This window comes from Cantharellus anzutake (genome assembly GCF_015039405.1).
Source record: "Cantharellus anzutake strain C23 chromosome Unknown EI90scaffold_9, whole genome shotgun sequence".
Taxonomy (NCBI): Eukaryota; Fungi; Basidiomycota; class Agaricomycetes; order Cantharellales; family Hydnaceae; genus Cantharellus; species Cantharellus anzutake.
Window position 1 is genome coordinate 878,315 of NW_024066959.1, and position 24,208 is coordinate 902,522.

At 49.7% G+C, this 24,208-nt stretch overlaps 8 protein-coding genes across 8 annotated transcripts; 4 read left to right on the forward strand and 4 right to left on the reverse strand.

Annotated features, from left to right (window-relative positions):
• Window positions 1–57: 57 nt before the first annotated feature.
• EI90DRAFT_2661173 (uncharacterized protein) lies at window positions 58–1,565 on the reverse strand. Its single transcript, XM_039053421.1, has 6 exons — window positions 1,214–1,565; window positions 971–1,158; window positions 731–902; window positions 529–675; window positions 409–466; window positions 58–213 (listed from the first exon to the last, which is right to left on the reverse strand). The coding sequence occupies exons 1-6, from the start codon at window positions 1,232–1,234 to the stop codon at window positions 164–166; spliced, it is 636 nt and encodes a 211-aa protein (XP_038920002.1). The 5' UTR covers window positions 1,235–1,565; the 3' UTR covers window positions 58–163.
• Window positions 1,566–2,642: 1,077 nt separating this feature from the next.
• Window positions 2,643–3,746, forward strand: EI90DRAFT_2909901 (aquaporin-like protein; the record flags this gene model as incomplete). The annotated part of the gene is made up of 6 exons (XM_039054380.1): window positions 2,643–2,731; window positions 2,787–2,883; window positions 2,941–3,138; window positions 3,198–3,267; window positions 3,334–3,389; window positions 3,453–3,746. 6 exons carry the CDS (start codon window positions 2,643–2,645, stop codon window positions 3,744–3,746), a joined length of 804 nt encoding a protein of 267 aa, XP_038920003.1.
• Window positions 3,747–4,331: 585 nt separating this feature from the next.
• EI90DRAFT_3144523 (mitochondrial carrier domain-containing protein) lies at window positions 4,332–5,624 on the reverse strand (the record flags this gene model as incomplete). The annotated part of the gene is made up of 7 exons (XM_039065156.1): window positions 4,332–4,412; window positions 4,468–4,722; window positions 4,794–4,949; window positions 5,014–5,035; window positions 5,105–5,349; window positions 5,414–5,484; window positions 5,555–5,624. The coding sequence occupies 7 exons, from the start codon at window positions 5,622–5,624 to the stop codon at window positions 4,332–4,334; spliced, it is 900 nt and encodes a 299-aa protein (XP_038920004.1).
• A 438-nt stretch (window positions 5,625–6,062) lies between these two features.
• EI90DRAFT_3118965 (ATPase, F0 complex, subunit J) lies at window positions 6,063–6,369 on the reverse strand (the record flags this gene model as incomplete). Its single annotated transcript, XM_039063160.1, has 3 exons — window positions 6,063–6,133; window positions 6,188–6,272; window positions 6,340–6,369. 3 exons carry the CDS (start codon window positions 6,367–6,369, stop codon window positions 6,063–6,065), a joined length of 186 nt encoding a protein of 61 aa, XP_038920005.1.
• Window positions 6,370–6,487: 118 nt separating this feature from the next.
• EI90DRAFT_3255979 (dynein associated protein-domain-containing protein) lies at window positions 6,488–11,630 on the forward strand. Its single transcript, XM_039066599.1, has 16 exons — window positions 6,488–8,061; window positions 8,121–8,212; window positions 8,269–8,405; window positions 8,458–8,569; window positions 8,629–8,746; window positions 8,807–9,002; window positions 9,060–9,236; window positions 9,292–9,491; window positions 9,536–9,853; window positions 9,901–10,021; window positions 10,077–10,296; window positions 10,348–10,481; window positions 10,535–10,606; window positions 10,656–10,815; window positions 10,865–10,944; window positions 10,996–11,630. The coding sequence occupies exons 1-16, from the start codon at window positions 6,593–6,595 to the stop codon at window positions 11,449–11,451; spliced, it is 4,062 nt and encodes a 1,353-aa protein (XP_038920006.1). The 5' UTR covers window positions 6,488–6,592; the 3' UTR covers window positions 11,452–11,630.
• Window positions 11,631–12,834: 1,204 nt separating this feature from the next.
• EI90DRAFT_3279743 (uncharacterized protein) lies at window positions 12,835–14,909 on the forward strand (the record flags this gene model as incomplete). The annotated part of the gene is made up of 8 exons (XM_039066705.1): window positions 12,835–12,921; window positions 13,033–13,125; window positions 13,179–13,696; window positions 13,755–13,949; window positions 14,003–14,114; window positions 14,165–14,219; window positions 14,276–14,625; window positions 14,676–14,909. The coding sequence occupies 8 exons, from the start codon at window positions 12,835–12,837 to the stop codon at window positions 14,907–14,909; spliced, it is 1,644 nt and encodes a 547-aa protein (XP_038920007.1).
• Window positions 14,910–15,024: 115 nt separating this feature from the next.
• On the reverse strand, window positions 15,025–19,347 carry EI90DRAFT_3118968 (RNA dependent RNA polymerase-domain-containing protein; the record flags this gene model as incomplete). The annotated part of the gene is made up of 13 exons (XM_039063161.1): window positions 15,025–15,366; window positions 15,426–16,223; window positions 16,271–16,378; window positions 16,428–16,442; window positions 16,500–16,645; window positions 16,695–16,709; window positions 16,760–16,792; window positions 16,845–17,398; window positions 17,454–17,798; window positions 17,853–18,096; window positions 18,146–18,344; window positions 18,391–19,176; window positions 19,237–19,347. 13 exons carry the CDS (start codon window positions 19,345–19,347, stop codon window positions 15,025–15,027), a joined length of 3,696 nt encoding a protein of 1,231 aa, XP_038920008.1.
• A 268-nt stretch (window positions 19,348–19,615) lies between these two features.
• EI90DRAFT_2661920 (uncharacterized protein) lies at window positions 19,616–23,515 on the forward strand. Its single transcript, XM_039053423.1, has 10 exons — window positions 19,616–19,705; window positions 19,763–19,800; window positions 19,858–19,910; window positions 19,959–20,129; window positions 20,183–20,298; window positions 20,347–20,892; window positions 20,944–20,967; window positions 21,022–21,709; window positions 21,767–23,099; window positions 23,149–23,515. Exons 1-10 carry the CDS (start codon window positions 19,686–19,688, stop codon window positions 23,238–23,240), a joined length of 3,081 nt encoding a protein of 1,026 aa, XP_038920009.1. The 5' UTR covers window positions 19,616–19,685; the 3' UTR covers window positions 23,241–23,515.
• The last annotated feature ends 693 nt before the right edge of the window (window positions 23,516–24,208 follow it).

Here is a 24,208-nt window from a genome sequence, read left to right on the forward strand (position 1 = left end):
TTGCCCCTTTTGCTCTCACCCGCGCTGGATCCTCCGGCATGTTAGGCTCTTGCTTGGGTGGTCGCCGTTTTTCGTGTGCCAGGACTAGTGCAGGTCTCGTTGGCTTTGCAAGGGACTCGCAGTGTAGGCCGAGACCGCATTTGTGATAGTTCACTTAATCTTATTACGATGTGTCGAAGCAAACGAGGGGTTCCCAGTACGCCTCTATGAGCACTATCGCATGAGGGTTGTGATCAGAAAATAATATGTGGGTCTAGCTCAAGTTTACACAACCGACGAACGCCGTCGAAAACCCGGAATGAGCAGTACTCCTGGCGGATGAATGGCTGAGTTCTTTCCCAGTTGACGGTACTGGTGGAAATCAGCCAGGAGAAAGCGGGTAGGAAATCATGGGGCAAGTAGACGTACATGGGTAGGTGTATCTGTCATGAATGGGTTTTCTGGTGGTTGTCTGGCTTGTGCACGCCTGTCCATGGTTTTATCAACATTCGAAGATCACCTTTCCATCAGACAGTTGAGCTAGCTCACACTTGTCTCGCACAGTCGGTGATCTGCCTCTTGGGGCTTCCTCGCGCTGTAAGAGAACCCATCGAGTCTCGCTATTCTCCTTCGATCGGGATTGAGGGTCTCTTGACTCGGGTACTTCGTCATATTGGAGCGCCCCGGACACTTTGCGTTTCTGCGTCATGATGGCGTCACCCGGGGGTTTAGGGGAGGGGTAATGTTGAATGTCCTTATCAACGGCGAATTCTTGACCGTAAGCTTGGTCCTGCGAAAAAGTACTTGTGCCTCCCCATGATGCTGAAGCCTTTGTGGGGTGATCCTGAGGCGGTGCATTACGATAATACGCCCTGGGGCTGATTGGTTGGCTCCTGTAATGGTGGGACATGGTACAGCGTATGCTGGAAGTGAGTCGTAGAAAGAACAAGATTAATCTCTAGAAGTGAGATGCTCGCTTGAATCATTGGACCTATCTAAGCCAGGACAGAATACCGATCTGGACAAGATCGTAATGATGACAATAGTGATACAATAAGATTTGCAATGATTTACGGAGTGCAATGACTGCGGATTACGCCACTGCTGCCCCACAAGTTCAACCCCCAAAGGAGTGGGCAACTGAGGCTGAAATACTGTGCGCACGCGAGTGCGGATCAGCTACACGGTTCGATATAAGATGCCGACGGCTCCAAACTTCATTAGACATTCTCACACGCTGACAGCAGGCATCCATCAGATGGGACGCACGTTTCTAAGTTACACGGGCGAAGTAGGAAAACCGAGTGATCATTACAAATGATCTCAGCTGACTCTTCGCCACAATGATGGGGGGACTGGAACTTGGCTGGAACGCTCCAGAAGCAGACTCTCTTGCATCAACAGAATGCTTGAACAAAGGAAGAAAGATATCGAGTCGGGCTTATTCGTGCATGAATGTAGAAGGGTTGCCTTAAGGACGGCCGGCCTCGATGTGCTAGTCGACAAAGACACAGGTCAGCAAGATAACCCCAACAAGTAAACGTGTGGTTAAGGGGGCTGTAGACGACCCCTGAAAGGAAGGGTAGCACTCCTAAGTATTCAATGGTAGATGCGAAAAGCTGACGCGTGCTGGACGCCAGGACACAGTTCTAGAAAAATCACAGCGACAGCTGTGACGTGACCAGGGCTTTGATGTGATTGACCATCGGCGGATCGACTTCCACGCTCAGTACTTGTCAACTGAGGCCTGTGCGTGTGACCTGCACACGTTCACCCCGAAGAGGGAGATGCTCAGCTTAATTGCAACAAGCTGTTCTCCTAATTCTCGACAAAGTGTCGGGAACCCCCTGTCCCCCTTGCCGGGAGTAGTTGATGTTTATGTGCATGACTACTACACGCTCATTTGTACGTGTGAGAAATGGATCGTTGTATCCTTGTAGGATATCCGCATGCTAGTGTCCGTGGTCAGCGCTGTCAGGATTTTAATCACTCTCGCTTATATCTTGGGCGGGGCTTTTCGCCTCCGGTCCCTCTCAAGGGGGCCGCTTCCTGCTGTTTTGGTACGAGATCCACAGCGACATCGACCCCTATCACCTCCGGAAACTTTGTGGCCTGGCGTCTCCCGTCTGCGTTGAGCCACTGAGAAAATACACAGTTTCACGTTCCATTCATGCCATTGTTTCTGAATATGAATCATTCACACGATTCACTTTGCTGCAGCAATTCGTTTAGTGAAGCTGTTTAGTCACTCAATCTCGAATCTCGACTTTTGAACATTCCTCATACGGACGTCGGACTCAACGTGAGTCTTACTCAGTCTTGACTCACTTTGACCCAAAACAATGTCTCTGCACTGAGACCGAGGGGTTGAGATGTATCATGAAGGTAAACCAAAGTGGTATAAATCGGCGGACTAGGGTCATACCGGACAGCCTTAGAGTCCTTTCCCTTCTCAAATTTTATCTTCGACTTCCTCTCTTCGCCACCCGTTCGATACAATCAGCATGCACCGTTTCCTCAAGTGCTTTTCTCCCCCACGCTTTGATTTCGGGTCACCGAGTTCATCGGATGTACGAGCATCCTTGTTCGAATTCCTAGGAACGACGGGATTCTTGTTCCTCAGTTTTCTTGGCTGTCAGACAGCCAGCAGCATCGCTACTCGGATGGGAGACCCGGGTTCGCTCGATCAATTAGAATATTGCTCTAGGAGTTTTGGTCTGAGTGTTTTTGTACTTGTGTCCATTTTCTTTCGGTAAGCCGACCCAAAACATTCGCTCTTTGAGCTAGAGTTGACGCCGAATTTCCAGCGTAACTGGGGGGGTCTTTAATCCAGCGATTTCACTCGCTCTGTGGGTGTTGGGCACGATGAAATTCTGGCGCTTCTTGCTTTACTGCATTGCTCAGGTGCGACTCCCACATTGCTATTTCTCGTCTGATCTAGGTGCTGACATCCGATATTAGCTGGTAGGGGCCATAGTTGCGGCTGCTCTGTTAAAAGCATTCTTTCCTGGATCAACCAATGTCCAGACGGCACTCGCGCCTGGCTACGGATATGCGCGGGGTCTATTCCTAGAGATCGTTTTGACGGCTTGCCTAGTTCTGGCCGTTCTGGTCTTGGCTACGGACAAGAGAGCTCTGTCAGGGAAGACCATAGCACCGGTAAGTGGCTAATAAGATTTCTAGAAAAACATGCATACTCATCAGCCTCCATTCCAAAGATTGGCATTGCCGCAACGTTGTACATTGCCCACATTGTGAGCATAAACTATACCGGCACTGGATTAAATCGTACGTTACCTCCTGCAGAGCCTTTCCGTGTACCGTACCCTGACCTTTGACGTGCTTTCACCTCAGCTGCTCGCTCTTTTGGCCCCGCTGTCGTAGAGGGATTCAGACACGATCATTGGGTTGTGAGTCGATTACAGTTATCTTTGCGGGGTCAGCCATTATATTAACTTCGTCAAAATTACTAGTTTTGGATTGGCCCCATCATTGGCTCTCTTGCAGCGGCATCATTCTACAGCTACCTGCAGTATTCGAAGTATTGGACTCTTGGCAACTGTGAGGATGACGCTCATGGACCTATTCTCCCCCTGTCCGAGAGAGAACCCATAGCATTGGCTTCTGGAATCGTTGTACGTGGAAGGGAAGTGATCGGGATTCCCCATGGAAGTAATGGACCAAATAAGGGCCCAGAAGGGTCAAGCACTACTTCTGCGGTCGAAGGGCCAGCAGTGTCCTTCACAACAGGAGAGACGGCGGTATAATGTTGTCCCGGGGAGATTGGTTCCTGCTCGAGAATAGAAGCTGCAGCACAGAAACATTAGGTGCTTCGATGGTAATTCCCGCTGCTGCGCAGCGGGTCCTGTGGGTTTAGATTGAATTGCCGTGCAAAGAGGTCCTCTATTATTGCGTTTAATTGTGTAAATCCCTCTGTTTATCATGTGGCCAAACCTAGCGAGTTGTCGAAGCAAGGCAGAAGTGCTGTGCCTGGACCACACAGTCCAGCGGTGGCCGATTAAATCTAGAATCAGTCGAGCTCATGACCAGTGGCTTGCGGCATATTCGCGACATGCAGGGTTGAGCTTTGGATGGATCAAAATAGCCAGTGCTTACGACCCATTCAGACGAAATTGACCGGAGGGACTTGAAGTCTTGGGAACAGTTATTCAGGGAGGTAGAATTTGACTAACATTACAACGGTGAGGTACTTTTCATGTTGAGCTGGGGAAGGGCGAAGCACAAGCATCTAAATCTATGGGTATCCCTCCTGCCGAAACATGGACTGTAGGTGTTGCCAAATGGGAAGATGGAGTACTACCCCAATGAGCAGGCAACAGCTTGTCAAAAGTCTAGACATATTTCCCAAACATTGGTATGAGGGTCTGTGCCAGTGTATAACTAAAAACGAGTTTTGGCCCAACAACCAATATCTATCCAGAAATGGACTATAAACGCTTCATCTGATTTCACGTCGAAACGACTTGCCTTGGGTGTTAATCCTTTGAATAATGCCGAGGGCCCCTCGTTCTTCAACAATTCCTTAAGAACCGTTACGCCGCTAACTTTACTCTCAAAGTTAGCGTTTTGAATACGGGTCTTGATAACGTCGAGTGGAGCAGCGATGGTGATGGATGCAACAGCACCTGCCACGGATGCAACGAAATTTTGGACCCATGTTGCCTTCGAGTAATCCTCTATGCCAAGGACAACTTCTTTCGTAAATGCCGACGCCCCGAATAGCTGTGTGGAGATTATATTAGCCACGCAGGCACGCGTCGGGGAGTGCCCAACGGAGTAGGAATAAATCATACCGCAAAACTCCCGGGGGCGTTTCGGGCCATCGTCCAGCCCCACCCTCGGTACAGCGATGTCCCCTCCTCGGTAACAATCCTGAGGAGTCCTCTTCCTCTAAAGGCTTCTGGGTTCACTTGGCGCTTGATCTTGAGCACGTCCAGAGGCAGAAGAAGCTGGCAGATGTTGGGAGACATCCGTGAGGGAGGGAGTGCTCAATGGATTGCATATAAAACTTACGACTTCACCGATTCCAGTCAGGCTTGGAGTCGAAATCGACCATAAGTCTGGTATCGTACGAGGAGAGGCGAAGATTGAAAAAAAAAAATACCTTCCTGCTGTGGCCTGCATCATCAGTTTTCCCTTCTTTTCGCCAAAGGCGTTTGTGAACTGAGTTTTGTAGTTCGTGACGAGTAAGTCGTTGAACCACGGTTGCCCGCCGAACTTGTATATCCGTTGGGACACCTTGTAGCCTGCTGCATATCCTAGCCCCGGGAACAGAGACAAAGCACGTTTAAAGATGGGCGCGTTCGCATGTTCGCGGAAGATTATTGGGCCAAGGGCACTTAATGAAACCTGAATGTGACTTATGCGTCAAGTATCATCGGAGGGTTTGCGAATCAAACGGAACTGGACGCGCCTTTGCCTTGTTACTCATCAGTCGCTTCGCAATCGTATCCACGGGGTGGAACACGAGCAGCTCGGCAACGCCTACATGGCAAAATTCCAGTCATTTTCGTGAATCCCTCGTCCCGCATACACTGGGTTAAATCTCACAGACCGGAAGCACCAGAGCCTAATACACGCGCAGTCCCGGATTCCTTTCCTTTAGTTTTCAGCGTAGGCGACATTGTGGGGCAAACGGGATTGGAAAAAAAAAAAAACTATGACGGCACGATCGGGGAGGATGCCGTGTCGTGGGCATTCTGCTACGCGCAACAACCAGTTTCACTGTCCATATCCCATTGTGGGGTTGGGCAAGGATGTTGCGTATCGCATGTGTTGCATCTCGCTACAATGACATAGATGGCAGTGCAAGGTTGACTCGCCCAGTTCTTGCACCTTAGGAACAAATGAAAACCCTGTGACTTTGTGGACTTTGTTGACAGGTGCACGCATTAAGTTTGACCACCATGATTAGGCAGTTGGGCTCTGTTGATCAACGTTCACCCTAGTGATTTGGTGGGAGAGCGGAATGAAAGTTATAACAACTATTAACATTGAGCGGGATCTCGACTAATTTGCTTTCTATTGCGCCGACACATTACATCTGACAAAAGCTGATACCTCTAGTGATGAGCCTTCTCAGCGGCAACTTTCGCAGCGTAGGGGTTTTTGGGATTTGAGGCGTGAGGTTCCACTAGTGAAAATATCCGTCAATTCCCGTCCAAGTAGGGTTTGATTTATGACATACCACCAACAAGCGAGTTCTGCATCTTAACAATGCCATAGGTGGTGATGATGGTGGCTGCGAAGAAGGGCCACATAGGCCTAAGTATCTATGAGTCGTGTAAGTTGGTAGTTCGGAGCAAGATCCACTGTCGAAGCGACTGCGCGCTGGCTCACCGGTGTTGGCCAGGGTCGGAGTCCAAACATTCTGGGATGAAATGACCATCCGACTATAAGTAAAGCCGCGGTCTAGGACTCCAAATTACCAAACTAACATGCCTTGTTCCACAGCAAAGTGGTGAGAACGAAGTCGGTGGTCGGCAATTTCCTTGCACGGCTCCGGCGTATACACTCGTCAACCACCTCGATGAATCCATCGCGTCACAAGCCCGAGTATTGCTATTAACACGCGCTGGGTTGAAATTCGCCAATGCCTCCGGCTGCGGAGGACATACCTGTGGGTGCTTTTGTTGAAACCAGCACAGGAACTGGTTATGTGCGTTATAGTGGGGCCACGAATTTCGCGCCAGGTAAATGGGTTGGTGTTGAACTCTCTGAGCCGCGCGGAAAGAACGATGGCTCAGTTCAGGGAGTAAGATATTTTGAATGTGCTCCATTGTACGGTGTATTCGTAAGAGCAGGCAGGCAAAACTCCTCAAAACTCCTCCGGTACGCCTGTCATTCTGCAATGAGCGAGAATTATATGGTGTCTAACCGATATATAAAGAGCCCTGCCCCTTCCTCACGCGCCAGTCCTTCCCGGATGCCGGATGGTTTCCCCACTCCTACAGTCCGGAATACTGGGAAGCGCCTTAGTCCTGCTACTTCCGAGCGAGCCACAAGTCCAAATAAACCAACCGCAAGTCATGCTCCATCTGTGCCTACCCGTCTCACTCAGTCTACAACAGCACCAACGCTGAGCCCTCCACGTAGTGGGAATGCCATCAAACCGCCAAACAATCTGAGATCATCGACCTCCCGGATACTTGCACCTCGCGGTAGAACAACACCTCGTAACTCCATAGATCTTTCAGCGGCTGGTGGCTCCATATCGGCCGCACTTTCTTCCGACAGATTGGTCAGTATCCCCAACGGGACGCCGATCAAATCCTCTCCTATCCGAGCACCTTCATCACCAATTTCACGAGCTATTTCTGAACACTCCCCGTCACCCATGCCCATTTCTCAACAAACATCATCACCAAAACCCTTGTCGCAACGACCACCATCGCCTCGTAATGTCTTACAACACTTACCACCTCTCCGACCCGTTTCACAGCAGTCTCCCACCGAATTACTCGCCCCCCCGTCAGTATCTCAGGGACTTACGGGGTCTCCGATTTTCAAGGAGCCGGATACTCTCCAGCCTCCCCCTGTTTCCCCTGCAGTTACTCACTCCACAACTCACACCGATGACTCTCAAGAACTCCGTGCCAAGATTCGCGTACTTGAGTCCAAACGCGCTGCGGATGCCCAAACGATGCAGTCCCTCGAGAATCGTTTAACGGAAGCAGACGCATTCTTCGCTGTCCGACCTAGACTCCAGGCCAAGCTTCAATCCCTCACATCCGAAGTTAATGCGTACAAACTTGAGATCTCCGAGCTCAAGGCTGAAGTGGATAGCTTGAACGCCAAGCTTACTGAGCAAACGGATCTCTTGGAGATGGCCACATTGGACAGGGAAATGGCCGAAGAAAAGGCTGAGAACGCGGCGGCAGCTAAGGAGGCGGAAGTGGAAAAGAGGGCGGAATTAGAGATCGAATTAGAGGCGTTGAAGCAGGAGCGGGAATTGGCTGCTAAGCCACTTTCTGGCGCCGAAGATGAAGTTGGAGGTCGTACAACACTAGATTATATTCAGTTGGAGAAGCAGAATGCGAGATTGAAGGAGGCCCTTGTCAAGTAAGCCGACTCGTTGAAAATCCTATTGGGCCCCGCTTATTTCTCCCGCTTGGAATTAGGCTTCGGGATGTTCTCCACGAAAAAGAAGAAGAATATCATCGTGAAATCACTGATCTTACCCGCGAATTGGGTGTTGCGGATGAGATCCAATGTAAGTCGGAATCGTTCGTCTGTTACTATCCAAAGATTCTAATGCATTCTTAAAAGCGAGTTACGAACAAGCTCTTACCCAGTTAGAGGCAGCAGAAAACCAGATCGACGACTTGAAGGGTCAATTAGATGACGCTCTTGGTTCTGAGGAGATGGTAGTCCAGCTTACGGAGCGCAATTTAATCATGCGTGAGGTCAGTGGTGGGTAAAGTCGCTAGTGTGATCCAACTTAAAGAATCTGTTTAGAGAATGGAGGAATTGCGTGTCACAGTGGAAGAACTCGAAGCCCTTAAGGAACTGAGCGATGAGATTGAAGAGAACCACGTTGCAGCAGGGAAGGCAATGCAAGAGGAGATTGGTCGGTTTCACCACCACTTGAACCGGTGTCCTGCTAACAGTACCTATCTCATTTTGCAGACGAGAAAGACCTACAAATTCACAATCAACTTCGAGCAATCGAGACTTTTCAGGAATCCCTCGCAGACTACGAGAATACCATCATGCAATTCCGTGAAGTTGTTACAGGCTTGCAGGGGTTCGTGACACTTCTGCCGTCATGTTTCCTAATCTGAGGGACTGATGGGTTTGCACGCAGAGAGTTGGATGTGGCTCGTGAGCTCAGCCAGACACATCGGATGGAATCTCAGACCCAGGCGAATCAAGCTGCTGCAGCTCTCACACTGTCGAAGAAATTGCAATCTACCGCTATCAAGAACCAGGCGAAGACTATTGATTTAGAAATTAAACATTTAGATACTGCCCAGGCCCGTGAGATGCTCAGTATCGTTCAGGTGTGTTGTCTCGTGCATTATCCGGATACCGTATAACCCAATGCATTTGCATCGCAGCCATACCTTCCACAAGCATATCTTGACTCTGACAGAGATGCTGCTCAGTGTTATATGCTTTTCCAGCGACTTTCGTACAAGATTGACCTCATCAATACCCTAGTTGGGCAATCATACAACTTCCCCGAAAGCCTGTTTGGCGATATCACAGATAGCAGTTTAGTTGGTGTCTGCGAGGTGTGGATCCTTCTCAGCTTTTTGAGATTGTAACTGATGCAGTGAGGCGGCCTAGATGCGGAGTATAGCAGCACATGTTTCGTCTTTGTGCAAGAGATTCGCTGCGGTGTTGAAAAGATGCAATCCCGAGTTTTATCTCAACATTGGAAAACTTTATCCTGAGGTTGCACCAATGGAAAGACGACTTGATATCCATATCGATACTCTACGCCGGGATGAGTTCAGGTTTCTGGAATGCGGCAGTGATTTGCAAAAGTGAGTACCGTGATGAGATGATGACACTCTCTAATTACTTTCAGGATGGTTGGACACTTCGACCATCTTGCTGAGTCGTACTTCTCCGGCTACTTGTTTGATTTGGGAGAGCGCGAATTATCCCGTATAGTTTCTGTAGAACATGACCTCGATTCGTTCTTGGCTGCCATGGCGTTAACGAAGAGTTACCTTGAAGGAGTACTGAATGATGAAGGCGAGTATTTTCCGGACGCAAATCGGTGGTGTTCTGATCAGCGCACAGAAATTATGATCGAGACTGGAGATCTGGACCCTACTGCGTCAATGCTTATGCCAATGAACAGTGTTCTCGATTCTTGCAAGGGCGCCAAGATGGCTACAAGGTACAAACACATTCATGGGATGACATACAAAACTCATGATTTCTTAGGAAAATTTCGAAACGGATCGACGATCTCATCGGAGAGTCAGCAGCTTTGGCAGAAAGCTCGCTTATGCAGCTAGCATCTTTCGCCAATGCTACGTCTAAAGCGATTGACTTCGGCATCCAGGTTCACAAGTCTGATCTCCACAGTTGCCATGAACTAACCATTCGCTCGATGTCAGCTCGCTCAACGGGTCAATGGCTATATTACAGACGTCCGAGCCAACAAAACGACTTTCCAACTTTCTTCAATCCTTGCTGCTGTCAGAGAAATCTCTTCGACGGCCATCGGTGCCAAGGATTCCTCGTCGTGGACTTCTGTTAAAGATCTTATTGCCAATTTGACTGGAGACGCTACTAATTTTCTCCCTGTCGCGATGGAGGGCGGCCAAGTTGTGAAAAGTGCGTTTGGAATCGTGCGCCCTTTCTATAGCACTCATAACCAATTATCAGTAACTGGGGAAGCACCGTGGACACTGCGAGTCACGGAGGTCAAAGCTGCTGCTGCTGTCGACCTCGAGGCACAACACAGGGTTACACAGCTCAATGAGGAACTTCAGAGCCTCGTCCGTGCAATTCGAGCTAGAGTGGGTCTGAGCCTCTTGAATCCCTCAGCGAACTCAGCTTTACCGTATTCTAGGACCAAGCTCTCCAGGAAGCCACTGTTAAGATTGAATTGATGGAACGTCGCAATGAAACCGTTAAGAAACATGTTAGTATAGCCATTTCTAAAAGTAACCGCCGTAAATGATTCTCTTCAGGTCGATGCAATTTCCGAGCTCGAGACAGAACTGGCCAAGGCTCGGAAGCAGGAGCGGGCGTATGAAGAGGCGATGGAGCAAATGCAAGCGGATCTCGATAGTCTCGAACAAGATTACGCCAAACTCAAGAATAGTCCCGCAAACGCTGTCGAGCGTCCCGGTACGTTGAACCGACATTGTGTCAAGAGATCTTCTCATTACCAATCTAGCCAACGCGGTACCTGTCAATGAGCTCATAGAGCAACCTGTAGTCGAAGGCAATTTGGAGACGTCATACCTCCTCGAGCAGGTGAGAAGGTTCCGAATTACAGGGTTTTTCTTGCCTCAAACTCCCCTTTAGATTGAATCTCTTCGGGGTGCCGTTAAGTTCCTCCGGTCGGAGAACTCGTACCTTAAAGGTCAAGATCTACTCAAGGAGATCTATGCGTTACCACCGTTGCCTGATTTGGAGTCATCCTATGAGAGCTCCAGTGATGAGGAATCGGAGCCTGAGCGTATCGATAGTATCGACGTTATCGAGTCGGATGATCCTCCCTCGCTCAGGACGCTCAACACGGCAACGAAGCTTCTATATCGTGAAGTCCTTAGCTTCAATTCTTCACCTCGTGTCGTTGATCTATCAGCTGTCAACCAAAGCCCTGGTTCGTGGCTGCCCCAGAAGAAGAGTCCGCATTACCAGATTTGGGAGAGATCTATTGAGGCGGACAAGCTGCGAGAGAGGGTGAGAAATCTGGCCGCAAAGACTTCACAGGCATCCTTTCGAAAGCCGCCCAGGGTCAGTGTTCGCAAGACATAACCATCCATACCAAATTCTCTATGGTTTACACATCGTATACTTGATTAATCACAATCAACACAAATAAATGTTATGTCTGAGACCGATTGGTTTGGCATGGACCAAGCAAGGTTTTTGGTAATTCATTTTGCGTTGCGGTCATGGCTTGGTGAAGAACTATGTTGATGTGTATGCGAGGCGTTTTAGAAGTAGGAACGGTGCACGAGGCGGCTTAGTATTTAGCAATTGTCTAATATGAGAGTGATCTGGTGAAGGCTAGGAAGACGGCAGCTTGGATTTGCAATTTTTGGTGTAGGGGAAGCGATGGGCCGCGGGATTGCAGCGTGCAGAGTTAGGAGGACAGGCTCAGTCGAAACACATGTCGGATTCGCAGTGGCCAGAAAGCTACGGAACATCAGCAGCCTTTCTCGGAGGGGAAGACAATGTTTTGCCTATAAAAGTCGCCAGGCTATCCGGGACTCGGAATAGTATCGCTCGTTTCCTTCGCTTAGGTGTATACCAGTCAATTTCAGTGGGCCATACCGGCAGGCTTCAAAAGTTATAGTGAGGTCTAATAGCTGAGACGACTGATGGGGACAGCCCACATGTTGAGGGAGCGCTTATATGGGCAAATAGAGGAGTATAGTATTCTTCGGGGAAGTTCAGTAAGAATTCAGATATTGAACTTTGGTTCGAGTGTCCTTCACATTCTTTGTGGGCTCAGCACGGTTCGCATCCAGAGTCTCCAGATGTTCGACGGGATTGACGAGCTGGCGGTTCACAGCAGAGATTGAAGAGTTTCCACAGGAAGTTGCGAGCGTTGGAGTGTCGAATTCAAGCGCTCGAACGTAGCCACTAATTACTTTGCATAGCAGCATCACTCCGTGTCAAGGACCAACAGTCAAAACGGATCTGGGATCCACTGCACCAAGAGCCTGTTCCCCCGCTCTGCTTCGTCTCCTGGATGCGAAACTGCCAATAATATGAAAACTGTCCGCAAGGAGCCCTGGCATTCGCCATATCTTGTTTTCTTTGTTTTTTGTTTCCTTTTTGTTTTCTTGCTCTTGTAACAAAATGCGCGACGCACCCAAAAAATTATTGGCTGGCGATATGGGACTGAAGATACGAATGGGCATGACTTGATTCAAATCGAGCAGGTAACACAGTGTGTGCAGAGTGGCGTCATAGAGGCTGGAGTCCTGCCTAGCGAAGCGTCGCAAGCACTCTAGTCATGAGGGTGTCGAACACAATAAATTCAATACTGGTCACGAGCCAGTCCCCTATTTTGGTGGCCGCGAGTTGCCGTCGAAAGTCGGTGCATAAACTCCAAGTGCTCAATCGCCCGTGATGGCTGAAGTTGCTTCTGCTCGTGCTCCTGTCTCCCTTACGAATGGCCATTCAATCATGAACGGGAATAAAAAGATAAAGAATAAGGCTGCTTTACGGCGTGCTAAAGCCAAGGAGAAGAAGGCGGCTACCCAAATTATGGAGGTCAGAATAATCACATTAAGCGATCCTGAGGCTGGCTGAGATGAGCTCCTAGGAGGATAAATCTCAAATACCCTTGTCAAAAGGAGGAGGGGAGATGATACAAATGTAGAGTACGTCCCTGAGCAGTTGGATGTCACTGCTGCTGGCATCGAAGCATTCTCCAATGTCTTTGCGCGCTTTCAGGCAGCATCTCAAGAATATTCCGTACGTGGCTCCACTTTCTTTGCATACTTTTCGTTAGAATTGGAATACTTTAGGATGTGGTTGAGGAGCCATCCAAAGGCGAAATTATCTACTCAGACGAGGAGCAGGAATCGGATGAAGGATCTGACGCCGAGGCACCAAAACCCCTATCCAAGAAAAAACAGCGGAAGGCAAATCGGCTATCCGTTGCTGAACTGAAGCAACTTGTGAAGAAACCAGAAGTTGTTGAATGGACAGATGTGTCTGCCTTGGACCCTCGACTATTGCTACATCTCAAAAGCACAAGAAATTCTATTCCTATCCCGCAGCATTGGAGTGCCAAACGGGACTACCTTCAGGGGAAACGCGGTATAGAGAAAGCACCCTTTCAACTCCCCGCGTTCATTGCCGACACTGGCATTGGAACCATGCGGGATGCGATCAAGGAAAAGGAGGCCAATATGTCGTTAAAGGCAAAGACCCGTGAGAGAGTGCAGCCAAAAATGGGTAAAATGGACATTGACTACCAAAAACTACATGACGCATTCTTCAAGTACCAGACAAAGCCCCCCTTGACGTTGTTCGGTGAAGTGTATGAGCACCCGCAGTTAAAATTGACGTTCAACTAACTGTTCTTCTATACTCGCCAGGTATTATGAAGGGAAAGAATTTGAGACATCTCTCAAGGAGAAGCGACCCGGTGAACTTTCCCCCGAACTTGTTGAAGCACTCTCCATCCCTCCCCTTGCACCCCCTCCGTGGCTTATTGCCATGCAACGATTTGGCCCCCCGCCAAGTTATCCTACACTTCGGATACCTGGGTTGAATGCGCCGATCCCAGAAGGGTGAGTGTTCAGACCTCTGTCGTTGCGCAATCAGTGTGAATCTTGTTGTTTAGGGCTCAATGGGGTTTTCACCCAGGTGGTTGGGGCAAGCCGCCACTCGATGAGTACAACCGGCCGTTGTACGGTGATGTGTTTGGTGTCCTCCCTAAACCTGTAGATCAGAGCGTGAGTGAATACTCCAAGTTTTAGACATGTTGTCATCGTCATGATTTTAGTCCGGTGAGCCAATTGATCGTACCCTATGGGGCGAGCCTGATCCGGAAGAAGATGGTGAGTCTGACTGAAATTGCACTTTCCATGTATTTTCATATCTTTCTGTTTTACAGAAGAGCCGGAGGAAAGTGAGGAAGAGTCTGATGAAGAGGAAACAACTGAAATTGTTGCCACTGATGGAATGCAAACTCCGTCTGGGCTCGAAACACCTAGCGGGATGCACAGTGTCGTGTCTACCGTCCCAGGTGGCCTCGAAACACCGGACTTCCTTGAACTTCGCAAGGGTCGTGCCCAATCTGAAGTTTCGGATACATCTTCATCCAACCGCACACTGTATCAAGTCGTTCCGGAACGACAGGCAAACATTCGCGGGCTCATGGGCAGTGAACGTGCATATGATGTGTCTGGTCTTGCCAACTCAGTGAACGCGCCTGTTCTCGGGGCTGATGACCGTGGATCCAAGGTGAGCTTGTTCTATTGTATGAGCAGTGTCTTGACTCATTCCTTCCTCAGCGGAAGGCCAACGGAGTGGATGTATCGATTGATTCTGCCGAAGAATTAGAGGGGCTGACAGAGGCGCAGCTACGGGCGAAGTATGAGGCTGCATCGCGTGGAAGTGCAGGTGTTCCTGGGGCTGGGAATCGGGAAGACTATTCGGACATGATTGCGAAAGAAATGGCAAAGAAGAAGCAGAAGATGGAGAAAGAGAGGAGTTCCCGTGGAAAAGAGAAGGAATTCAAGTTCTAGGTTCGCATCGCATTAACGGCTTCATTCTTTCATTCATGATTTCACTGTGTATACACTATTGCACCGATGATTTTGTGTTTGTAAACATGGTAATAATCGAGACACAATTCCTTACTCATGGAGTCTCCAAGTCCAACAGATGTTCCCCTCCGACGAGCTGGGCATCGGCAGTTGGGTCGCTATTGCCATCCAACAATTTAAGCGTATCGCAGAACGCAGTAAGTGCAACAGTGCACATGGCCGATGAACCCCAAGCATGGTCATGTGCGTCTTTGGCTGCAACCCGGTAAGCGGCCAACGCACGCCTCAACCGGTACTCCAAAGGGATAGTATCCCTCTTGGATATAATATTGCGAACTTCAGTAACCAATCGTGATGTAAGGCTGCGCATACGAATGGCAAGTTCGCGGCGTCTCCGGTTTTGTGAACATCTTGCAATGATAGTGCCTGCGACGAGCTGACGTCGTGAAGAGGGTTGGCATTTCTGTACGTTCGCTGCAGATAATATGTAATTACCTCTTCTTCCATTAATGACTCGCCCAGAGACTGCGCCACGCTGATATTCTGAAGATCCACGACGAAGCGGCCATAGATCTCTTGAAGTTCTATTATGTCTTTAGGTGTTACCAATTTTTCGCCAGCATCAGCCCCTAGGTAGGGAGAGGCGAGTTCACTCAGACGGCTCAACACTGTCTCAGGGTCGCACGGTGGAAGTGGTGATGGTGATTCCGCGGGGGACATTGGTCCCCTAGGCGCTGAAGACGAAGTAAGCCCTGGTGCCAGTGGCCTTCGGATCCCCGGTGGTGGCGAAATGCCCGAAGACGACGACAGTCCAGGAGGTGGGGGTGGTCGTGGTGAGACAGTGACTCCTCGAGCTGAGCCCAAGCCAAGGTTATGCGGACTTGGAGTTTTCCAGACCGGTGCCGCTATCTTGGCACGAGTACCTGCAATTGCTCCTTGAGACTTGCCCCATGGTGTAGACAAAGGCTTCCTTTTGGGGGCAGATGAGGAGCTCAAGGCTGGGAAACTTTCGCTCGCCAATCGCCGCTCAGAAATCTCCTTCCCCGGCCACTGGGGAGGTGGAGGTGGGGGTTCTTCAGTCTTTTGCGACTTGCTCCTGAATGGTGGAATAGGGAGGCCACGTCTGGGTCTTGGGGAGTCTGGGACTTCTATATCACGGAACAAATGTCCAATGGCCTTCTTGCTTTCGTAATATCTCGGCGAACGTGTATCCCTCAACTCCCCGGCATTCCAGTCCGGCTTCCGTGATCCTTTAGGCTTAGGGATACGGTCTCTATCGACTGGAATCCCATTCTTTGGGGCCTTAGATTTTAGAGCAGCATTGTAGGATAAGCGCTCACCTTTGGGTAATCCACGGCATGGGAATGAAGATTTGCAAGCTCCACGCAAGCAGGATGGCCAAGACCTTCTTCATTCTGGTCGGCTATGATGAGGGTGTTGGTAGCAACCTAGACGCACGTTCACGCAGCAAAATGGGAACGATGACGCTCAACTCACTAAACCTATGTAATCCTGGAGAATTCCATTGCTATCAGAATTATCGCTTGACGGAACAAACCATCTGCTCACCGAGTTAAAGTACTCCATGATGAAATCGCACACATCATCAATGGTAGAGTCATGGTCGAGCTCTCTCCGCTTAACTTCAGCGTACTCGGCTGGGTCCACATCGGCGATCGGATGAAGCTTTTCTTGAGTGATGACGACAAAGATATCTGGAAAGGCTTAAGGGACCTGAATTTATTCGCAACGGGAGACATGTACCTCCGTCGAGATCCCCTATTTTTAATATGAGTGCGTCGAATCACTCCGCGCCTATGCGAACTCACCCCCTCCTAAACATGAAGCCGGAGAGCGTTCACCTTGGAATGAACGAGCCTGAGTGATTATAATGTTAGAAACGGTGGAGCGTACCTTCCACTGAAAATATGATCAGATTTTTTAGTTCCCGGCAAGGGCTGTCTTCGGGAGGCGTTATAGCCGTGTGGAACTGCGCATCGCCACGATGCACTGTAGGACTGCGCGATACCAGCACTTCTCCTTCCAACCAGACTGACCCAGCCTCCGAGTTGGGATCGGTGACATTAACGTACACCTCCCTTTCTTCTAGTTCATTCCATTCATCGGCGACGCCAACAAGGGTCCATGAACCGCGAATAGGGATACGGGCATGATGCTTTAACTCGCGCAGAATATGCCCTTGTGATATTTGTGCTATACGCTGCAAAAAGCCAAGCATGCCATCTTCCTGCTCATTGAACCGCGAGAAGTCGAATATTTGTCGTTCCTGCAACTGATTCAAGAGGAAAACTAATGAGAATGATCCCCCTAAAGCATAGAACGCAGCTAATCGTGCGAAGTCGGATGGAGTGTCTACCACTAAATTGGCCTCCTTCACCGCTTCACGCTGGAATTTGAGGAAAACGTCTTTTCCAATACCATTCGTTTCCAATAACATGACAAGGGGCCTTGGATATGAGAAATTTCAGTGTCTAGATGGGACATCAAGTCACCCGAACCAACCTGTTGAGGTGTGCGATTGAGGGACGGTCAAAAGGCTTGCATATCTCGAGGTTCCAGCTACTTTCCGAGTAAAACTTGTTCATTGAGGGACGAAGACAAAGTTTCCTCCCCTCAAGAGTTGGGTCCACAGCAACCACGCCTTTATATCCTTGGAAGCGTATTTGGTAAACGCTTGGTTGTATTAGGGTGCGTCGGCGTCGGCGTTGACATAAACGATTCCAAACTTCATTCGCCAATTCCTTGGAAATCGTCCCAACCCCATCTGTAAAAATAGAACCATTTCTCTCGACATCGGGTAGATGTCGCACTTCGGATGGTTTGATCTCTATTGAGGGTTCCGTTGCGCTAACGTCCCGTCGATTCAGTGTACTTGCTTCGAGTCTGTTGAGTCCGGCGCACCTGAAGGCTTGAGCAATGCGGGCCCCATAGCGGGCGGGGCACTTAATCGTTTTCTCGTTGCTTGTCTCGTTGCCGTTGGGGTCTCTGATGATCGAAAAATCCCCCAGGCTGCTTCTGATAGCTTCTGCATTCCACAGAATGTCCCCAACTCGGAAGGGGTTCACAAACCAGAATGTGTGATCGCGCAGCGATGAACTGGAATAACCCAAAAATTGGAAATGACGGCCGGAAATCCAGAATCCCCCTAAACTAGTCCGTGAGTGAGATATCTTCCTACTTGGTTCATAGGGTACCTCGAAGAATATCCCTCACACCGGGAAAGATGTACTGAGCATTGCTGATATCTCGATTGTATCGGTACGGCATCAGATCCTCGTCTGCGAAATTAACGCGCACAATGTGGTCCTGGTGATTCCAAAAGGTGCGAACAACGCGATTACTCATGTCGGGAAATGGGCCAGTGAGAAACCGAGTCGTAGGGGTGAAAGCAACCTGGAGTTCCAATTAGTCTTATTTACCCGGACTTGGGACCACTCACCTGTGTGCACATGAAGTCTTGCGGACCCTCCTTATTTAACAAGGTCCGGGCATTGGCACTATAGAACTCATCCACCGCTTCGCCGAAAATCTTTTTGCATGAATGCGAGTAGTCCCTTTGATCAATATAGCGCTTGAGAACTGAAATAAAATGGTGAAGGACATCGACTGCTTCCCCAGGATTCTTTTTAATCAAAGGCTGAAGAATCTTTCTGAGTTGGTCATGGATCTCCGCAGCAGTCAACAGTCCGTTCGATAGAATCGCTTCCAATTGATATTCTATCCCCCAAGAAGAAAGAGACTGTATCCAACGCCTAGTTTTCTCGAGATAGTCTTGAGAGTACAATTTGAATGTTGAAGCGGATTGCACATCCCCTATCTTGAGAGGAATTATGGAAGGAAGTTGTGCTTCTCTGGCTACTCGGCAGAACTTATCCAAGTCCTCATGAAGGATAAGGAGACGCAATACTTTGGACGCATATGGAGCCACTCGCTCATGCGCAACAATGTAATCCATGTAGTCGTATTTATGGTCGAGTAATGCTTTTCTTCGGGTGCGGTACATCGCATCCTTGACTTCAACTCCCATATCTTTCTCAGGTGGGAAGTTCTCTTCAGTCTCATACGAGACGTTATGTGCGAGCTCAAAGAGTACCCAAGGCCCGTCCATGGACACCCGATCGATCGATGCCATGGCAATGGTCACGCTCTGAGCGATCCTTGTATCATGGCCACCGATCCTCACCCGAATGTATCGTTCATAATCATCGAAGCGAAGATAGCAGTCCTAGACGCGTAAAAGGCTGTTTAATGAAGTCGGTGTCATGTGGAGACAGAATGGACGAACAGTGTTCTTCATATCCATGTCAAACTCCGCCGAAAATTCCAGTTTCGGTCGATCAGGTCGGTTGGCCGGGCCCTCAGCTGGTCGACAAAAAACACCAAACTCTAGCTTCATGACACGCACCTGAAGGAAACTCAGCTCAGACTCTTGCTCGTCAGAAACGTGATCTAGCGGTGTCAAAGCTCTTGGAATGTTCAAATTGAGAGGAAACGGAACGGTCTACCGTCAGCTTCAGCTTCAGCATCGAGTTGGGTGCTTTCAGTGGCGTCCTGTCCCATTGGATCGCTTGTCTGATGTCTACTGCAGTTCTGAAGGCAGTGTCTAAGAGATCAAGATCTCAATTCTATAGCTGCAATGTGTAGACTGACGAATTTAGGGAGGAAAGGTCGGCTAACGCCGACACTGCCCCACTTCTGCCAGTGCCTCCTCCGCAGTGAGCCAAAGCACGAGTGATGTCTGGCGCAATCAAACTGTGAGCCACAGTGTATATTCCAGAAGCCCCTAGGGTTAACACCACTGATTTCTTTAGTATCCTTCGACCTCCACCAAATGTGGATTTCTTGCAAGGTCAGTGTAGGTTGCTTGGGCGCTTGTCTTACATCATTGAGGCTTTGCTTCGTGAAGGGTTTCCTGGTGTTCCAGCAGGTCCAACCCGGCCACACGCATCAGTTGGAGGCGTAAGGGGGTTCATTTTGTGCGCCGTATCCACATCTCACCTGTTCTAGTCCGTAGAAGTTCGGGTGGCAGATTCCCACCCGATAAAGGCCAAATGGATACGTATTGAGCTACGGAAGATTGAGATGCTTCCGGGACAGGGAAATCATTTTGTGGAAACAGTTGGCAACGGCTCTTTTAACATATGGAGTGCCAGGGATGACTGGGAGGTCCTTACTACGGTGCATAACATGGGCCCCATGTCCTCGATGTGCACTAACAACATATATGACAGAGGGACATACAATTCTCGATTAGGATACCGGAAAATGTCCCACCCAGCACTGCGTTGCAGAACGGCAATGGCATTAAATACGAGCTGGTCGCAACTATATGCTACAAAACCAAGAAGTGAGTTTCCTCATACACGATCGGGATCCATATGACTAATACATGAAGGGGTCTGTTTCGGCGTGATACTCCCACGTTGATTTCTACCTCTTCCCAAATTATCATTGATAAGCACGAGCTCCACTCAGCCTGGCCAGCATATTGCCAGAAAGATGTGCGACAGGTCAATAAGGATGGGTTGACACTCACCGTTGAAAGAGGAAACACCTGTTATGGTCCGGGCGATCGGGTCGTATTGCATTCATCCGTTCAATGCGGCAAGACTTCGGTCTTTGTACGCTCTTTCGAGATGGCTCTCCGAGAAACTGCTGTATTCCGGCAGATAGTATCTGCAGGCAACAAGGCGTCAAATGGGCCGCAAATTAGCTCCAATTTCGTTGGATCGGAGAAAGTGACCGTGAACGCGAGCATCCCAGCGGGCGGTTCGCTGAACTGTGACTTGGGATGTCCCATCCCTACTGGCCATACATCAACAACCGTGGTCACAGCCAAGTACATAGAGGTCATATACAGCATAGCTGTCCGTGCCATGTTCGAAGACGGCAGAGATCTAGTGATTGACAACATTCCTGTCATGATGTCGAATTGGCCGAGGTACGCCGTCCTGATTGTTTGTTAGATAGCGTTATTGAATGTATGATGAAGGAATGTCTCTGAGGAAACTGTCAGGTGCGTAAGTTTCATAACCGAGTGCCACCATTTATTCATTGTACCGAATCGTAGACGAATAGGACATGCACCTCATTTGTCCTTGGACGCTCCTCCAATTTCGTCGTCACCAGCTCGCTCCCAAAATCAAATAGTTAACGGGGCTAATAATTCTCGAACCCAGTCGCAGCCGCGACCACGACCTTACAGCATTTCGGAGCGTGTTGGCAGCTCAACGCCTCACCCCTCTACCATGGGGACCTCGATGCCGACTGTGAATGAGTTTGGCGAGACAGCTAGACCAGCTCCGAACGAGTACTCTCAAACGACGAATGGCCGACTGCACGATACATCAACGCAGAGCGCCCAGTCACCTTCGCAAAATTTGGTGCCAGGGAATCGTCCGCCGTCGAGTAGTGGCGCTGGTGGAGGTTCTCGCATAGGTACAAAATCGGTTGTCAACGCGGATACAGATAGCTCTACTGCTGGACAACAGCATTATGTGAATGCGGCCGATGAGAAAGCTATGTTAGCACGTCATCAGCAAATGGCAGACGAGGCTCGCATGCAGAGTGGGCCAAGTGATTCTGCGGGACAGGCACAGGGGCCTGGCCAGGCTTATCAGCAACTTCCGCAACAGCAGTCCGACCGCCAATGGCTAAGCGCGGAAGAAGAGAAAAGGAAACAACAGTTGCAAAGCAAGTTATTCAATGAGGCTAAGCAGGTCGCGGAGGCTACTCAGGCGAGCGTCGGTAATCCAGACGTGCGTAAATTGTGGATGTCTTCATGGTTGTTTATTCATTCACAAACTTATTTCCAGGGCTTCTCGTCTCAAGTCCCGGGCGCTGGCCAAACAGCGCAATGGCTTACCGCAGGGGACGAGAAACAACGAATGTTTGAAGAGGCGCAGGCTACAGCTCGTCGCACTCAAGCTTTGGCAGCGAAAAATACTAATGCATACGTTTACGATCCCTCGCGTGCTTCAAGCCCACAGTACGGGGCTGCGGGCACCAAAGCTAACGTTACCAATCCCTCACCCAAGCCCGTTGTACAACAAGAACCTATGAGAGTTGTCCTTCCTCCTAGCACTACCCCCCCACATCAGCGTACTGCAATATCTACGGGGGCGTCATTGTATCAGCAGGCAATGTCGTCCATCCCCGCCGCCCAGCCTGTGCCAGTGACGAACCCAGACGATCGACATAGCGCAGCACCGAAATTCAAGGCAGAGCAGTCATCCTCCACTCGACCGCCTGCTGCGCCGAAACAGTGGCCCACCGCCTTACAGGAGAAGGAACAGATGAAATACCTAGAGGCTAAACGTGCGGTCGAACGCCATCAGCGCGTGACCTCGACGGATCCTGTCCCATACGATGCCCTGTATCCGACGAACAGTACCAGCAATGGTAACGCTTCCAAGGATACCAACAGAGCCAATAGCAGTGGTCATCGCAATGCCGCAGTTTCCAATATTCTAGCTCCAGGAAGCCCTGGTCAGGTTCCCCACCAGATTGCACCTTCTTACGTTGGGGGTGGCTCTGGATCGTCTTCCTCAAGCGTCCGCCAGAACAACATGAGCAATGGTCCCCCGCCGACTCCACCGCCCAGACGTAACACTTCTACGTCGACGTCCTCGCCTCCCCCCACAATGAGCTCAATCAGAGAGAATGGCGTGAACGGGGTGCCGCCCTACGACCAGCTTGCTCGGCCTCTAAATGCTTTAGAGGAGAAGGCACTGCTGAGTAGGAAGTATGCACAAGAAGACGCGGCTGTAGCAGCAGGGCCTTCCTCTTCAAACTGGGCTGATGCGCCACCTCCTCCCGCTAGCCCGCCGCCACCCCCCTCTGATACACTGAATCGTCCCCTCAACGCTGCGGAAGAGAAGGCACGTGTGAAAGCACAGTATGAGGCTGCAGACAGAGCGGCCGCATCGTCCATTCCTTCCTCTCTTGAAACGGGTCCTCCACCCCCGTTCGACTCCCAACAATGGAAAGCCCCTCCTTCGCCTCTGGTTCAGGCCCCTGACGGGATGCCTCAATATTTTTCTCCTACAACGCTTGGGCAATATCCACTACAATCCTCCTATGCCAATGGGTATGCCAATGACTCCGGAGTTCAAACTCAATCAATTCCACCGCCTCCACCACCAGAAGGTACGCCCATTCATTCTCCTACTCATCAGCGTCCAACTGTGTCATCAAGCCTCTCATCAGGTTCAGGCGTCAATACCAGTCGTTCATTCGCCACCAGCCGATATGACAACGGTGGCACGGCCGCACATCCTGTTTCATTGAGCCGTGATCCCTCTATCAGCATTGGAAAGCGCACCCTCAATTTTCAATCGCCCTCTCCACTTTTACCACAGCCCCCAGCAGAACGCGTACACCTGGATAGGGACCAGAGTACTGCCTGGGTTTCTCCGACATCTGAGCCCTCCGATTACTCCCTGGACGTTCAGCCTCTCTCGCCGTTTGATGTTTCTTTCTCTGCTGAACGCCCACCAATACCTCCAAAAGTCCCTATATCATCTGATTGATCTTTATTACGATCTGGCACATCATTTCTGGTCTATGCTCTTGTGATCTGTCGATTTCTGGATAATTGTATCTGTTTTCTGTCTCGCCTGGATATCTATTAGTTTATCACCACTTACTCTCATTTTCTTCCCATTTCCACGATCCCATGCGTTAATTGTCCTAGTTTCGTTGATGAAGTAGTTGCTTTCTTACGTTCTCTCCCTTTTCCTCTCCCATTGGTTCGTACTTTGCGATTTTCCTCTTGACTCCGTTCCTTTACGTGTCCCACGGTCCAAGAGCGTCAGAGTTTCCCGGTTGTGTAAGCAGAATGATAACGTTTAAAGTGACGCCGATCTACCCTTTTTCTCCCTCCTCTGACTCTACTCTTCATGGCTCAAAATTTGACTCTTCGTTCGTATTTTACTGGTTGCGCGTTTGTGAATTCAAGTCCGGAGATGGTGTGAACGGCCGTCTGTACATACAGTGCAATGTGTCTTTCCGTCACTCTACTACTACGTCATGGTAATCCGGCAAAAAAAGACAGCAACTGTGCGTAATACACATGTCATATTTCATTTCACCGACACTGCCGACTGCCACCGGTGATTGATCTTTCACTTTTTGCATCTCTTCAGCGGAGAGTGTGGAGGATCGATGCGACAATCTCCTCGACGATAGGAGTTCAGCTTTGCGGCATTCCTCCTCAACGAGCTGGAAGATGCGTACGTTGTAGGCGTATACCATTT